This window comes from Heterodontus francisci, chromosome 1, assembly GCF_036365525.1.
Source record: "Heterodontus francisci isolate sHetFra1 chromosome 1, sHetFra1.hap1, whole genome shotgun sequence".
Taxonomy (NCBI): Eukaryota; Metazoa; Chordata; class Chondrichthyes; order Heterodontiformes; family Heterodontidae; genus Heterodontus; species Heterodontus francisci.
In genome coordinates this window covers 152,707,934-152,723,474 of record NC_090371.1, presented here as the reverse complement: position 1 = coordinate 152,723,474, position 15,541 = coordinate 152,707,934, and the positions used below count along the sequence as shown (strand labels likewise).

Genomic DNA, 15,541 nt, shown 5'->3' with positions numbered 1-15,541 from the left:
TCCTGTTAGAATTTTATAGGTTTCTATGAGATCCCCCCATTACTCTTCTGAAAGCCAGCGAATATAAACCTAACCGACTGAATCTCTCCTCATACGTCAGTCTGGTAAACCTTCGCTGCACTCCCTCCATAGCAAGAACAACCTTCCTCAGATAAGGAGACCAAAACTGCACACAATATTCCAGGTGTGGCCTCACCAAGGCCCTATATAATTGCATCAAGACATCCCTGCTCCTGTACTCGAATCCTCTCGCTATGAAGGCCAACGTAACATTTGCCTTTTTTACCGCCTGCTGCACCTGCATGTTTACCTTCAGCGACTGGTGTATGAGAACACCCAGGTCTCACTGCATATTCCCCTCTCTCAGTTTATAGCCATTCAGATAATAATCTGCCTTCCCGTTTTTCCTACCAAAGTGGATAACCTCACATTTATCCACATTATATTGATCTGCCATGCATTAGCCCACTCACTCAACTTGTCCAGATCGTCCTGAAGCCTCTCTGCATCCTCCTCACAACTCACCATCCCACCCAGTTTTGTGTCATCTGCAAATTTGGAGATATTACATTTAGTTCCCTCATCTAAATCATTAATATATATTGTGAATAGCTGCGGTCCGAGCACTGATCCCTGTGACCCCACTAGTCACTGCCTCCCATTCGGAAAATGACCGGTTTATTCCTACTCTTTCTTTTCTGTCTGCCAACCAATTTTCTATCTATCGCAATACACTACCCCCAATCCCAAGCGCTTTAATTTTACAAGCTAATCTCTTATGTGGGACTTTGCCGAAAGCCTTCTGAAAGTCCAAATAAACCACATCCACTGGCTCCCCCTCTACTAGTTACATCCTCGAAGAATTCTAGTAGATTTGTCAAGCATGATTTCCCTTTCATAAATCTATGCTGACTCTGTCCGATTCTACCACTGTTCTCCAAGTGCTCTGCTATAAAATCTTTGATAATGGACTCTAGAATTTTCCGCACTACTGACGTCAGGCTGAGTGGTCTATAATTCCGCTTTCTCTCTACCTCCCTTTTTAAATAATGGGGTTACATTAGCTACCCATCAATCTGTAGGAACTGTTCCAGAGTCTCTAGAATCTTGGATGACCACCAATGCATCCACTATTTCCCGGGCCACTTCCTTAAGTACTCTGGGATGCCCTGGTGATTTATCAGCCTTCAATCCCATCAATTTCTGCAACATCATTTCTCTACTAATACCGATTTCCTTCAGGTCCTCCCTCTCACTAAACCCTGTGTCCCCCAACATTTCTGGTATGATATTTGTGTCCTCCTTTGTGAAGACAGAACCAAAGTATGCATTTAGTTGGTCAGCCATTTCTTTGTTCCCCATAATAAATTACCCTGTTTCTGACCGTAAGGGAATACTAGATTGTCAATTATTCCTCTCTCATTTCACAATACCCAGTCTAGGATGGCCTGTTCTCTAGTTGGTTCCTCAACGTATTGGTCCAGAAAACCATCCCGTATATACTCCATGAATTCCTCCTCTAAGGTATTGTGACTAATTTGATTCCTTACTTCCTAACTCCCTATATTCTGCTTTTAGGACCTCTTTTTTTTTTACCTATGTCGTTTGTACCAATGTGTACCACGACCACTGACTGTTCACCCTCCCCCTTCAGAATGTCCTGTAACTGCTCTGAGACATCCTTGACCGTAGCACCATGGAGGCAACATACTATACTGGAGTCTCGTTTGCAGCCACAGAAACGCCTATCTATTCCCCTTACAATTGAATCCCCTATAACTATTGCATTCTCACACGTTTTACTCCTCCTCTGTGCAGCAGAGCCAACCGTGGTGCAACAAATTGGCTGTTGCTGCTTCCCCCACCCACCCCCCCCCCCCCCCCGAGAGGCCATTCCCCCCAACAGTATCCAAAGCAGTATATCTGTTTTGCAGGGGAATAGCCACAGGAGATTCCTGCACTGCCTGCCTAGTCCTCTTGCTCTGCCTGGTGGTCACCCATTCCCTTCCTGCCTGTGGAGTCTGAGCCTGTGGTGTGACCACCTCTCTATACGTGCTATCCACGATACTCTCCACCTCGCGGATGCTCCACAGTGTCTCCATCCACCAGTCCAGCTCTGAAACTCGGGCTTCCAGAAGCTGCAGCTGGAGACACTTCCTGCACACATGCTGGTCCCAGGCACTGGAATTGTTCCCAGCTTCCCATAGAGCACTTGGAGCACACCACTGCTTTGAGCGCTCCTGCCATGACTTAACCCTTTAAATTAAACCTTTTGGAAGATGCTTAATATCAAATAATATCAATTGCTCTAGGGCCCTTCTTCCCTGGTCCTCGTTACTACAAAACTCCCTAAAAAACACAATTAATTGTTAATTGTCTCTAACTGAATCTAACTAGTTAACCGTAAAAAGGATTGAGGAAAACTGCATAACTCAGGAATCACCAACACTTCTGAACAGATGAGCAGTGATCTGCCAGTTTTGGGTTGAGAGCAATGGAAGATAAAAACACTAAGGTGCAGGAGAGGAAATGTCAAGCACTGCAGTACAAATCAGGGGTTGCTAGTTTCCAATATACTGGCCAAAATCAGTAACAATGTTCTACTGTACAAAGGAGAGAACGGCCATTCAGCGAATGTAGATTATCCTTGCACACAATATACAATTACCAATCTCTTTCACATTACCATTATTACAACATGTAACAGCCTCATGAATATTTCCAGAGTTTTGCTTCCAATACCCTAGCTAAACTATTCATTCAAGTGGCATTAAAGAATTAGCCATTCATCGCAAGATCTGGGTGACCACATTAAGCATTGTGAGGTCCTGCTCTCATCTCCTAAAACTGCTCACTATTCCAGGATCATGCTGGAATGCAAAGATAATATCCAGCTTCTCGATAAACAGTCACGTTAAACCCTTCTTTGCTTCCAAGCATGAGGAGCTCGTGGACTTCTCTGTCACTATCAGACTATCCATTCAGATGCCTCTGCCATTTTCCTCCCTTTCCCTAGCCCACCTAGCCAAAAATCCTTTAAAAAGTGCCCCCTGCTCTAGCCCAGTTCTTGTATATTTCTCTATCTTCTCTCCTCATGCCCAAGGTCATCTTGTGCATGAGATTCAACCCTATTCCCATTAAACTGTTGATCACCAATCTTCCCTTCCAGACACCCATGTTAGCTGATATTGTTAACAGTAGCTGAGGAGGTAGAACTGTCCACCTCTTCCTTCAAATCAGCCATCAACACTTCCCTCAAAAAAATTCTAGCCTCAACTCCTCTCTCCCTGCAAACTACCACCCCATCAACAACCTCCCCTTCCTTTCCAGGTCTCTGAATGAGTAGTTGCCTCCTAAATCCATGGCCATCCTTCCCACACTCCATTTTTGAATTTCTCCAATCAGTGTTCTGCCCCTGAAATACAGACTGAAATGGTCTGTATCAGAGTCACACAGGGCAGATACCCTATGTGACTGATCATGGTAAACTAAACCTTCTTATTTTTCTTGACCAGTCTGCAGCCTTTGACATGGCTGACCACACCATCCTCCTCCAATGCCTCTCCATCAACATCTAGCTGGGTGAAATCGACCCTTGCCTGGTTCCATTCTCATCTATTCAGTTGTAGCCACAGAATCACCTGCAAAGGCTTCTTCTCTTCCTGCTACCACACCATTACCTCTGGAGGCCCACAAGGATCTATTCATGGCCCCCTCCTATTTCATATTTGCATGCTGCTCCTCGGCGACATCATTCAAAAACACATCAGGATGCACATGTATGCTGACGACACCCACCCCAACCGAACCACCATCTCTCAATGCCTTCAAGATCTCGGATTTGTCCTACTGCTCGTTCAATATCCAATACTGGACAAGCAAAAATTTCTTACAACTAAATACCCAGAAGACTGAACACCTTCAGTCCCCGCTACAAACTTCTGTTCCCTAGTCACCAAATCAATCCCTCTCTCTGGTGACTCTTTGAGGTTGAACCAGACCGTTCATAACTTTGGTGTCATATTTGACCCCAATACGAGCTTCCAACCACATATCCACTTCATCAACAAGGCCCGCTACTTCCACCACCTCCATGACATCACTTGTCTCAGCTCAGCCACTGCAGCCCTCATCCATGGCTTTGTTACCTCTAGATTTCACTATTGCATTGCTCTCCTGGCCAGTCTAAGCTCTGCCTTCCATAATGTTGAGCTTGTCAAAAACCCTACTGCCCAGACCTAAATCCCACCAAGCCCTGTTCATCCACAACCCCAGTGTTTGCTGCATACATTGGCTCCGTCCAGCAACACCTCAACTTTCAAAATTTTTATCTTAGTTTTCAAAATCCTAAATGACCATGCCCCCTTCCTATATCTGTAACCTCCTCCAGTCCTACAACCCTCCAAGATCTCTGCACTCCACCAATTCTGGCCTCATACAGTCCCCAATTTCAACTGCTCCACTATGGGTGGCCATCCCTTCAGCTGTGAATGTGGTCGCAGACAGTGCATCGTAAACAGAGTGTAAAAGTTGGGAATTTGGCGAGAGTGGGAATTTAGTGCAGAAGGGGAAGAAGTTGCTGCTTTCTGCCTCCAGTAACTGAGGTGGTTCATGTACACTTGAAGCAGTAGCTATTTAAAATTTTGTCGAGTGTTTTAGTGCTTAGTGCAAGTTAAGTGTGTAGAAAAGGAAAAAGAAAATTGTGTACAACAAATTAAAAGGTGGATATAAATAATATAATCTAAACTAAGCTATGGCAGAGCAGGTTGTGTGTCTGGACTTCAGAACATGGGAGTTTGTGGACAGCGAGACTGTCCGGAGTTAACACATTCACAGTAGATGTCTCGTCTCTAATCTCTCCAGTTTACAATCATTGACCTGAGTGCGAAATGGAGGCAGTCCAACGCAAAAGGGATGGGAAGAAGTATCGGGGCAATTTGCACCAGACTTCAGTTACAGCTCAAAGAGGTACAGGTTCAGCACAGGGTTGTTTTAACCCACAGTGTAAAGAACCCAGGTGAGATAGAGAACCAAGATCCACAGAAACTGATCCTATCCAACAAGTGCAATATCCTTAGCCTGTCAGACAGGTATAAGATATAGAAGACCATACAGTCCCTCGAGCCTGCTCCGCCATTCAATACGACCATGGGTGATCTTTTGCCTCAACTCTGTTCTCCTGCCCACTCCCCATACCCCTCGATTCTTTGAGTGACCAAAGATCTGTCTAAAGACTTTCGAAAAACAGCCAAAATGCAGAACATAGCACCTTGGAGCCGAAGGCTGTCCAAAGGGGAAAGGAGCAGCAGCAGAGGAGGTAGAGGTGGCAATCGCAGGGGATTTAATAATTAAGGGAACGTATATCATCTTTTGTAAGCAGAATTGAGTGTACCACATGGTATGTTGCCTACCTGGGTGAGGAACATCTTGAACCTTCTCAAAAGTATATTGGAGGTAGAGGGAGGACCCAGAGGATGGAGGGCTCAGGTGGAAAAGCTAGTATAAATAATAGTTCAAAAACTAACAGAAGGGAAGAGAGCAGAGTAAGAGTCAGAAATTGTGCTTTAGGCACTACAGGTAAAGGGAAAGCTAAAAGATGCAAATTAAACATGGTAGCCATTAGTGACGTACGGCTACAAGACTGTCAAGACTGCACACTAAATATACCAGGTTGTAAGGTCTCCAGGAAAGATAGGGAAATTGGTAGAAGGGGAGGAGTGGAGGAGTAGCCTTTGTGATAAAGGATGAAATCACTTCAATGATAAGAGGATACAATGAGAGGAAACCAGGCAGTGGAGATTTTATGGGTAGAATTAAGAAATAGAAAATGATTTTAGACTGTAGTGGGAGTTGTGTATAGGCCTGCTGATAGCAGCTGTGAAATGGTAGATTGTATAAAAGCAGAGATTTGACAAATATGTAGCAAAGCTGAACAGGTTTTACTGTTTTTTTTCTAGCTTTCATATAGATTTGGATAAGCAGACTAGCACACGTCAGAAAGGTAGCGAATTTTTTGAGTGTGTTCAGGGTTTTCTGCAACAATATGTCCTAGAAATAACAACGGACATGATATTTTAGATTCAACAATCAGCCAGAATTAGTTTACTGCCGAACAGTGTGCGAACATTTATCTAATAGCACGATTGATATAATAATACGATTGAGTTCAACATAGTATTTGAAAGGCAGAAACTAGAAACAGCTACTAAAATACTATATTTAGGTAGGGCTGTCTTCGATGGGATAAGACAGAGACAGTCCACAGTAAACTGGGAAAATCTGTTAATGGGTCAAAAGTCAGAAGATCAATGGGAGGTGTTCAAAAAAGAATTTGTGATAGAGAACCAGTTTGGGCAAGAGCTCTACCTACCCAAAAACAAAAACAGCAATGGATAAAACATAAAACTAAAAGAAAAAGCGTTATGAAAATGCAAAGAAAAGCCCAGATCCTAGCAAATGGGACAGATACAAAGAACAGCAAAGGTGACAAAACAGATAAGAGCTCCAAAAAGTATGAAATTAAACTTGCAAGGGATATTAAAATTATACAATATACAATTATATTAGGATTTTTAAAAAAAAGAGGGTGGTCAGGAACAATGTGCCCCCTTGAAAACTGATAGCGGTGAAATTGTCAAAGAAAGAAAATGGTGACATGTTGAATAATTACTTTGCGTCAGTAGTTACAGTTGAGGAAGAGGTCATCATGCCAAACATCCCAAGGAAACTAATACTGAATCAAGGACAGGAACTCATCAAAATATAACCTAAGCAACAGCCATGAAGAATATAATGGCGCTAAAAAATAATAAATCCTCAGGACCAGATGATCTCCCTCCTAGAGTTTAAATATTCCAAAGTTCTCTCGATACAGGAGCCATTCCTTTAAATAGGAAAACTGCACATCTCCCTTTGCTATTTAACGAAGTTGAGAGAGGGAAACCAGGGAATTATAGACCAGTTACCCTAACATCTGTTGTCAGGAAATTGCTGGAGTCTATAATTAAGATTAGTGATTGAACATCTCGAAAGTTTTCAGATGATCAAGAGATAGCCAGCATAGATTTGTAAAAGGTAGGTCATGACCGACGAACGTAACTGCATTTTTTGTTTGAAGAGATGACTGAAGTAGTGGACAGGGGAATGTCTACGGATGTTATTTATATAATTTCCAAAAGGTGTTAATAAAGTCCCTCATAAGAAACTGTTAGCTAAAGTGGGGCTCATTGAATTGAAGGCAAATAGTTCACCTGGTTAGGAAAGTGGCTGAGTGGCAGGAGATAGAGAGTAGGAATAATGGGCAGGTACTCTAATTGGCAGGATGTAACTAGTGGTGTTCCCCCAAGGCCTCAACTATTCACCGTATTTATTAACGACTTCGATGATGGAATAGAAAGCCACTTATCCAAGTTTGCTCATGACACAAAGATAGGCAGCATTGTGAACAGTGCAGATAAAAGCATAAAATTACAGATATTAATAGATTAAGTGAATGGGCAAAACTGTGGCAAATGGACTTCAATTGAGACAAATGTGAGCTCATCTACTTTGGTCCTAAAAAGGATAGAATGAAGTCCTTTCTAAATGATGACAAGTTAGAAACAGTGGACTTGCAGAGACTTGGGGGTACAGGTATGTAGAACATGAAAATGGAATACTGGGCTTTATAGCTACAGGACTAGAATACAATGGGGGAAGAAGTTATGCTGCATCTACGCTAAGCCCTGGTTAGACCACATCTGGAGTACTGCGCACAGTGTGGGCACCACAACTTAGGAAGAATATAAAGAACATGAAGAAATTGAGGCAGGAGTAGGCCATTCACCCCTAAAGCCTGCTCCACCATTTAATATCATGACTGATCCTCAACTCCAATACCACTTTCATGCCCAATCCCAATATCCCTTGGTTCCCTTAGAATCCAAAAATCTACCAATCTCAACCTTGAATATACATAATGATGAGTATCCAAGGCCCTGTGAAATTGAGAATTCCCAAGATCCACAACCCTTCAAGTGAAGCAATTTCTCATTTCACTCAAATGGCTGCCCCCTTATCTTGAGACTATGCCCCCTAGTTCTAGATTCTCCAACCAGGTGAAATGACCTTTCAGCATCTACCCTATTGAACCCTCTCAATCAATTGGATAACCTCTCATTCATCTCAACTCCAGACAGTAATGGCCCATTCTACTCTCTCTCTCGCTGTCCCCTCATAGGAAAACCCTCTTATCCCAGGAATCAATCCAGTGAAACTTTGTTGCACCCCCTCTAAGGTGAGTATATCCTTCCTTAGGTATGGAATCCAAAATTGTACACAGCACTCCAAGTGTGGTCTCTCACCAAAGCCTTGTACAATTGCAGCAAGACTTCCTTACTCTTGCACGCCAACCCTCCTGCAATAAAGGCCAACGTACCATTTGCCTTCCTAACTGCTTGCAGTACCTGCATTCTAACTTTCTGCGTTTCTTGTATAAGGATACCCAACTTATTGTGAACACGAACATTTTATAGCTTCTCACCATTTAAAATATTGTTTTTCTATTGTTGCTACCTAAGTGTATAAGCTCACATTTCCCCACGAATACTCCACCTGCCACCTTCTAGCTCACTCCCTTAACCCAGCTATATCCCTTCGCAGCCGCTGTGTCCTCCTCAGTTTATTTTCCCACTTAGCTTTGTATCACAAAACCTGAATGTATTACACGCCATCCTTTCGTCTGTTAATATAGATCGTAAATAACTGAGGCCCCAGCACTGATCCTTGTGACACCCCACTAGTAACAGCCTGCCAACTTGAAAATGACCTGCATAATCCTACTATTTTCTGTCGTTTAATTAATCCTCTATCCATGCTAAGAAATTACCCCCAACCCCATGAGTTCTTGTCTTGTGCAACACCCTTTTGTGTGGCACCTTATCAAATGCCTTTTAGAAATCCAACTGTACCACAACTAGTGGTTTCCGTTTATCTACCCTGCTAGATATATCATCAAAGACACTAATCGATTTGTCAAACACCATTTCTCTTTCATAAAACCATGTTGACAATGCATAAATCATATGTTGGATTTAAGTGCCCTGTTACAACTTCCTTAATATTGGATTCCAGCATTTTCCCACTAATGTCATGCTAACTGGCATGCAATTCCCTGTTTACATTCTCCAACTTTTCTTAACTAGCAGCGTTACATTTGCTACCTTCTTCTACCTCTCTTCCTTTATTTAAGATGCTCCCTAAAAACTACCCCTTTGACCATGCTTTTGGCCATCTGCTCTAATATTGCTTTATGTAGCTGTGTCTAAATTTTCCTTTATGAACCTCCTGTGAAGGGTCTTGGGAAACTTTTATTATGTTAAAGGCACTTTACGAGTTGTTGTTCGAATCGTCAGGGATTGTTCCAGAATCTAGGGAACTTTGGAAGATCACAACCTGTACCTCTGTAGCCACATCTTTTAGAACCCTAGGAAGTAGGCCAGAGGGCCAGGATATTTGTCAGCTTTCAGTCCATTAATTTTTCCAGTTTTTTTATTTACTAATAGTAATCACTTTAAATTCCCTACTCTTAGTAAACCCTTGATTTCCACTATTTCTGGTATTTTTTGTCTTTTCTACTGTGAAGATGCACAATATACTTGTTCCCTATTATAATTTCTCCTGTCCCAGCTTCGAACAGACTCACGTTGACTTTCACTGCTCTCTTCCTTTTTACATTCTTCTGGAAGTTTTTACGATTTGTTTTTATATCACTGGCTCATTTAGTCTCATTCTATTTTCTTCCTCTATCAATTTTTTGGTCTTCCTTTGCTGGTATCTAAAACACTCCCAATCCTCAGGCTTACTACTCTTTTTGGCAATATAAGCCACTTCTTTTTTAAAAAACTAATACGATCCTCAGCATCTTTAGTTAACCATGGATGGATCTCTTTACCCATGAAGGTTTTACTTCTCCATGGAATCTAGTTTTGTAGAAAACTATGAAATATTTCTTTGAATGTTTGCCATAGTGCATCTACCTTCACACCTTTCAATCTAATTTTCCAATCTACCTTAGCCAACCCGCCTACGTAATTGGTTTTGGAAGGAGTGTAGCATAGATTTACTGGAATGACAGCTGAACTCCAAGGGTTAAATTACAAAGACAGATTACACAAACTGGGGCTGTACTCCCTAGAATGTATAAGGTTAAGAAGTGATCTGATTGAAGTTTTCAAGATATTAAAGGGGAACAGGTAGGGTAGATAGAAAGAAGCTAATTCTGCTAACTGGAGAGTCTAGAACTAGGGAATAGAGTTTAAAAATTAAAGCCAGACCTTTCAGGAGTTAAACTGGGAAACACTTCCACATGTTGAGGGTAGAAGTTTGGAACACTCTTCCACAAATGGCAATTGATGCTATAAGAATTGTTAATTTTAAGTCAGATTTTAGTTAACCAAAGTTATTCAGGGATTTGGGGCAATGGCGGATACATGGAGTTAGATCACAGACCAGCTATTATCTCCCGAATGGCAGAACAGGCTCAAGGGGCTAAATGGTCTATTCCTGTTCCTATGCCCAAACCCCAGGCTCTGAAATTCCCTCCCTGAACCTCTCCATCTCTCTATCTCCTCCATTTAGACACTCTTTAAAAGCTACTTTTTTCACCAAGCTTTTGATCATCTGTCCTTATTATCAGTGCCAAATTTTGTCTGCTAGCACTCCTGTGAAATGTCTTGGAATGTTTTACTGCATTAGGCTGCTACATAAATGTTATTAATCACCTTTTGCATGAATAGTACTACTGATGTGAGTCTGCACCTATATCCCTTGTCCTGCAGTTGTGGTCTAACTTGAAATTGCCATTTGCATTAAACTTTTCCATTCCCCTTGCCATCCTGTATATCTATATAAAGTTCCTTTTCATTCACTTGCTTTTAAGGTTCAACAGTCAAACGTTTTTCTAACCTTTCTTCATAAATCAAGTCATTTGACACCGGAGATGAAACTTTCTCTGCAATTCTTTGAGGGCTTTGATGTTTTCTTTGCATATTAATAATGAAAACTGAACACAGTGCTTGAAAGTTAGCCTGGCAGAACACTATAAAGTTCAAGCATGACACCCTTAAAATTTATATTCTATTAATTTAGCAATACAGCTCAGCATCCTATTTACTTTGTTGAATGCTGTTCTCCAATGGCTAAACATTTAAGTGCTTAATTCAGATCAGGTCCAGTGTCTCCTCTAGCTATTCCAACCTTATTCATTAAGCGAGTCCTTTTTTTTGTTCCAATGTGCAACACTTTACACTGATATTGAATTTTATCAGTTATACTTCTGCCCACTTGCATCTTTCTGTAGCTTGTTTCTGCGAATCATTTCCCCTTTACTGAAAATAGAGACATGTTGTCAAAGCTTTCTGTCTTGCACTCAAGACAATTCGCAAGAGTACCAATCTAAAGGAAAGCAACAACTTTATACTGTATGAGAATGCCAACCAATCAATTGGCATTCTTGCGCATTGTCCTGATGAGTGCAAGATGAAAAGCTTTGATAACATATCTCTATTTTCAGCAATACTCAAGTTCTGTACTACCAAACAACTATATTTCCCTTTTCTTGTTCCCCCCACCTCCACCACCAGCCCTTATCCTCTGTATCATGGTGTTGGAGGTAATATATTAGCATGGATAGAGGATTGGCTAACTATCAGGAAACAGAGTTGGGATAAATGGGGCATTTTAAGGTTGGCAAAGTGTAACTAGTGGAGTGCCACAGGGATCAGTGCTGGGACCTCAACTATTTACAATCTATATTAATGATTTGGATGAAGGGACCAAGTGTATCGTAACCAAATTTGTGGACGATACAAAGATAGATAGGAAAGCAATTTGTGAGGAGGACACAAAGCGTCTGCAAAGAGATACAGATAGGTTGAACGTGTGGGCAAAAATTTGGCAGATGGCATATAATGTTGGAAAATGTGAAGTTGTCCACTTTGGAAAGAAGAATAGAAAAGCAGAATATTATTTACGTGGAGACACTACAGAATGCTGTGGTACAGAGGGATTTGGATATCCTTGTACGTGAGTCACAAAAAAAAGTTAACGTGCAGGTACAGCAAGTAATTAGGAAGGCAAGTGGAATATTGGCATTTATTGCAAGGGGATGGAGTACAAAAAAGTAGGGAAATGTTGCTACAACTGTACAGGACATTGATGACACCACATCAAGTGTACTGCGTAGTTTTGGTCTCCTTATTTAAGGAGGAATATACTTGCATTGGAAGAATGTTACAGAAAGTTCACTAGGTTGATTCCTGGGAGGAAAGGGTTGTCTTATGAGGAAAGGCTGAGCAGATTGGACCTACACTCACTAAGTTTAGAAGAATGAGAGGTGATCTTATTGAGACATGAGATTCTGAGGGGGTTTGACAGGGTAGATGTGCAGAGAATGTTTCCCCTTATGGGGGAAATCTAGATCTAGGGAACCCAGGTTCAAAATGAGGGGGCTCTCTTTTAAGTCAGAGATGGAAGAATTTCTTCTCTCAGAGGGTTGTTAATTTTTGGTATTCTCTTCCCTAGACAGCAGTGGACGCTGGGTCATTAACTCAGCTTTGAATAGATTCAGACACATTTTTGACCTATATTGGAGCAGACAGGAACATGGAGTTAAGGCCACAATCAGATCAGCCATGATCTTATTAAATGGTGGAGCACACTTGAGGGGCCAAATGGCCTACTCCTATTTCTAATGGTATGATGTGCAAACGCAAGTTAGTTGATCGTAAGTGCAAGAATATGTATCGCAACTGGTTGAATTATAGGAGCCTGCAAACTTCCAGCAGTCACTCCAATAAATGAATATCAGCATTTGGGCGAGATGCCAGAGATATTTGCACCCATGGATTTATATTACAGGAAGAGTCAATAACCCAGTCTTCAAAATCCTTTCGTTCCAACACGCTCCTAATACATTGATGGAGAACATTTTAGTAGCAGTTAGATTGTCAAAGAAAGCCTAATGAAGCAGTTCTAGTGTTTTTTTCGAGGGGGGGGGGGGGGGAAGTCAGAGTAACATCTTTTCACAGACGAAATAAACCTAAAAATACCACTATATACCATCTTATCTCCTCACTATCCCCAAACCTTCGTCTCTGAAAAACGAAGAGGACTGACAGCCATTCTGCGCCTCCTCTAGAGACATTCAGGATGCACCTACACAGGAAAAATAAAACTTCGAAAAGAAACAGTTAGTAATGTGCAGAAAGCTTGCTCCCGCCACGAATCGGGCGAGAGAGTAAAGGACCAAAAATTTCATCCCCACCGCCCTTCGGTTCTTCTGTAGAAATCCTAGAAACACCGTTGTGGCCTGGGAAACGTGGCCCGGCCATGTGCATAAACAGACGCAGAGCAGCGCCAATGTCTTCGTCAGGCTCCTTCCACTATCCAGTCGAGCAGAAGGCGCTATCCTGCCCAAGGAACGAGAGCAGCCGGAAACCCTGTAAGACACCGCGTCGGTGGAGGCACAAGTTACCTGAGACGGGACATAAGTGGGAAAGCCGCAGGTCACACGGTACTCGGGACTTCGCAGGCCTCGGCCTCACTCACGGCAGCTAACGCGCTCCCTCCGCAAGAGGCAGAGCGGAATCGCGACAAGCCGCAGCCGCCCCTTCCGTTCGGCTCCGCTCCCTCAGCCGGGCGCGTTGAGAACTGAGATTACCGCCAACAAGGCCGCGCTAGCCACTGCCCTGAGGCCGAGAGTCCCTACTCGGATGCCGCCTTCCGCCGGCGCCGTACGCTGCGGATTAACCTACCCGTCCGAGGTGACGCGCTTCTTACTAGACGAGTAATCGTCCCCCAGGTCCACGCGGTGCCGCTTAGACATGTCTCCGCGTTCTAGAAAGGTCCGGGCGCGTTCGAATTCGGTCTCTCCGTTCGATCCTCTCTGTTCCGGGTTCCGTCCTGATTGTTGCAACAGCTCGTGCCCAGGCAGTGCCTCCTTTGATTAACTTGCACCTGTCCGCCTCGCTGCTCCGCTCTCTTTAAGGGCATGTGTGTCTGTCTTTCTCCCCAGTGTGTTTTTTGTGCCTAAAAATAACCAGCCCCCAGCAACAGGCCCAACACACGCCCGGCTTCCCAGCACTTCCACAAGATGGCGGCTCGCAGACCAAGGCGTACCTCGTTCTCGCACGGTCACGCCGCGGAACCGCAGCAAGGGAGGGAGATGTGGGTATGTTTTAAAATGTTTATTGTTGAAGTACACTTACAATTTGACTTTTGTACTCCTTTGTGACATATTACAATACGTCCTAAATTTTGAAAATTCTGGAAAATCATTTCTTTTAGTTTCTTGGATAGTAACATTTAAAACCTACCTCATTTCCTGCCGCAAACACGGTTATTTTCCCGTTATTTTAATAATTACTGGACCTGTCTTAGAACGAGTTACATAATCAGTAATAACGCTTTTTATTAATCAGGCTAGTATTACTCTTCACAGGTACAGATACTGCAATGCAAAAGTGATATGTCATAATCTTAGGATGAAGTGTGTGTCCTCTTTACTCAACATTTGTAAGTAATTAAAAGCTTTTTGAGTTTTGAAAAGTTTTAAAATCATTTTCAAATTTCACGGACTGGACAACTACAGAAATAGGAATAATCAATTTACCTACATCAAAGTTAAACTCAAAGGAAAGATAGATGATCATGCATAATTTATAAATAAAAACAGAACGTGCTGGAAATACTCGGCAGGTCTGTCAGCATCTGTGGAGAGAAGCAGAGTTAACGTTTCAGGTTTGTGACCTTTCATCACAAGAGTTTAGATATTGCCGTTTCGTTGGGCAAACAAAATAACACCATTTGATTTTTTTAAAGTCTGTATGCAGATATATTCTTAGTTATTGTCATACAGGCCCCCACCTGCCAAGAATGAGGCACATGAATTTCGCCACATTGATATTAAATTTCAAATTGCTGCTGGGAAGTAAAGGCCTGGAACAAGGAATTGCCAGGCCCCTAGTCGGAAAGATATTTTTGCATCTGAGCAGGCAGTGTTGGAACAAAGGAACTATCCCCTGTTCCCATACAATACACAGAAAAGATCTGGTCAAATCAGTTCTGTCATATGCTGGCCAACTTGGGGAGTTTTAAATTGTAGAGACAGTGTTTTAACTGGCAGAAAGTTCGTGGCTCCTGGATTTAATCGAGCCTCTCCTGTCTGCTCCCATCTGTTTCTCACGGAACTCCAAGACCTATTGAAGACACATGAACCTCAAGAAAGAAAAGTCTCCTACAGTGAACAAGGTCTCTAAAAGTTTCTGCAACACCAATGTTGGGATGTTTGGCCTGTTTATCCTTCCCTTTTTTTGAACAGGGTTTAACATTTGTTGGGTTTATCACTCTCCCCTTTTACAATCCTCCTATCCTCTGGCACCATTGGCAGAAGGGCCTGTTTCTGTGCTGTATGACTCTATATCCAAAGAGAATTGGAAGATTGTGGCCAGAACCTCCATTATTTCCGCTCTTACTTTCGTCAGTAACCTAGGATCTGTCCCAT

General features: G+C 42.4%; 1 protein-coding gene across 4 annotated transcripts in view; it reads right to left on the bottom strand.

Annotated features, from left to right (window-relative positions):
* dhx15 (DEAH (Asp-Glu-Ala-His) box helicase 15) overlaps positions 1–14,163 on the bottom strand; it is a 150,360-nt gene extending 136,197 nt beyond the window's left edge. For 2 of the 4 annotated variants that reach the window (XM_068037412.1, XM_068037422.1), the window contains exon 1: positions 13,514–13,764. In XM_068037412.1, the coding sequence (XP_067893513.1) occupies positions 13,514–13,527 (14 nt within the window). In that variant the 5' untranslated portion in view covers positions 13,528–13,764. Of the gene's footprint in view, positions 1–13,513; positions 13,765–13,793 lie in introns of those variants that run through there. The other 2 variants (XM_068037393.1, XM_068037402.1) reach the window with 2 other exon arrangements.
* Between the last annotated feature and the right edge of the window lie 1,378 nt (positions 14,164–15,541).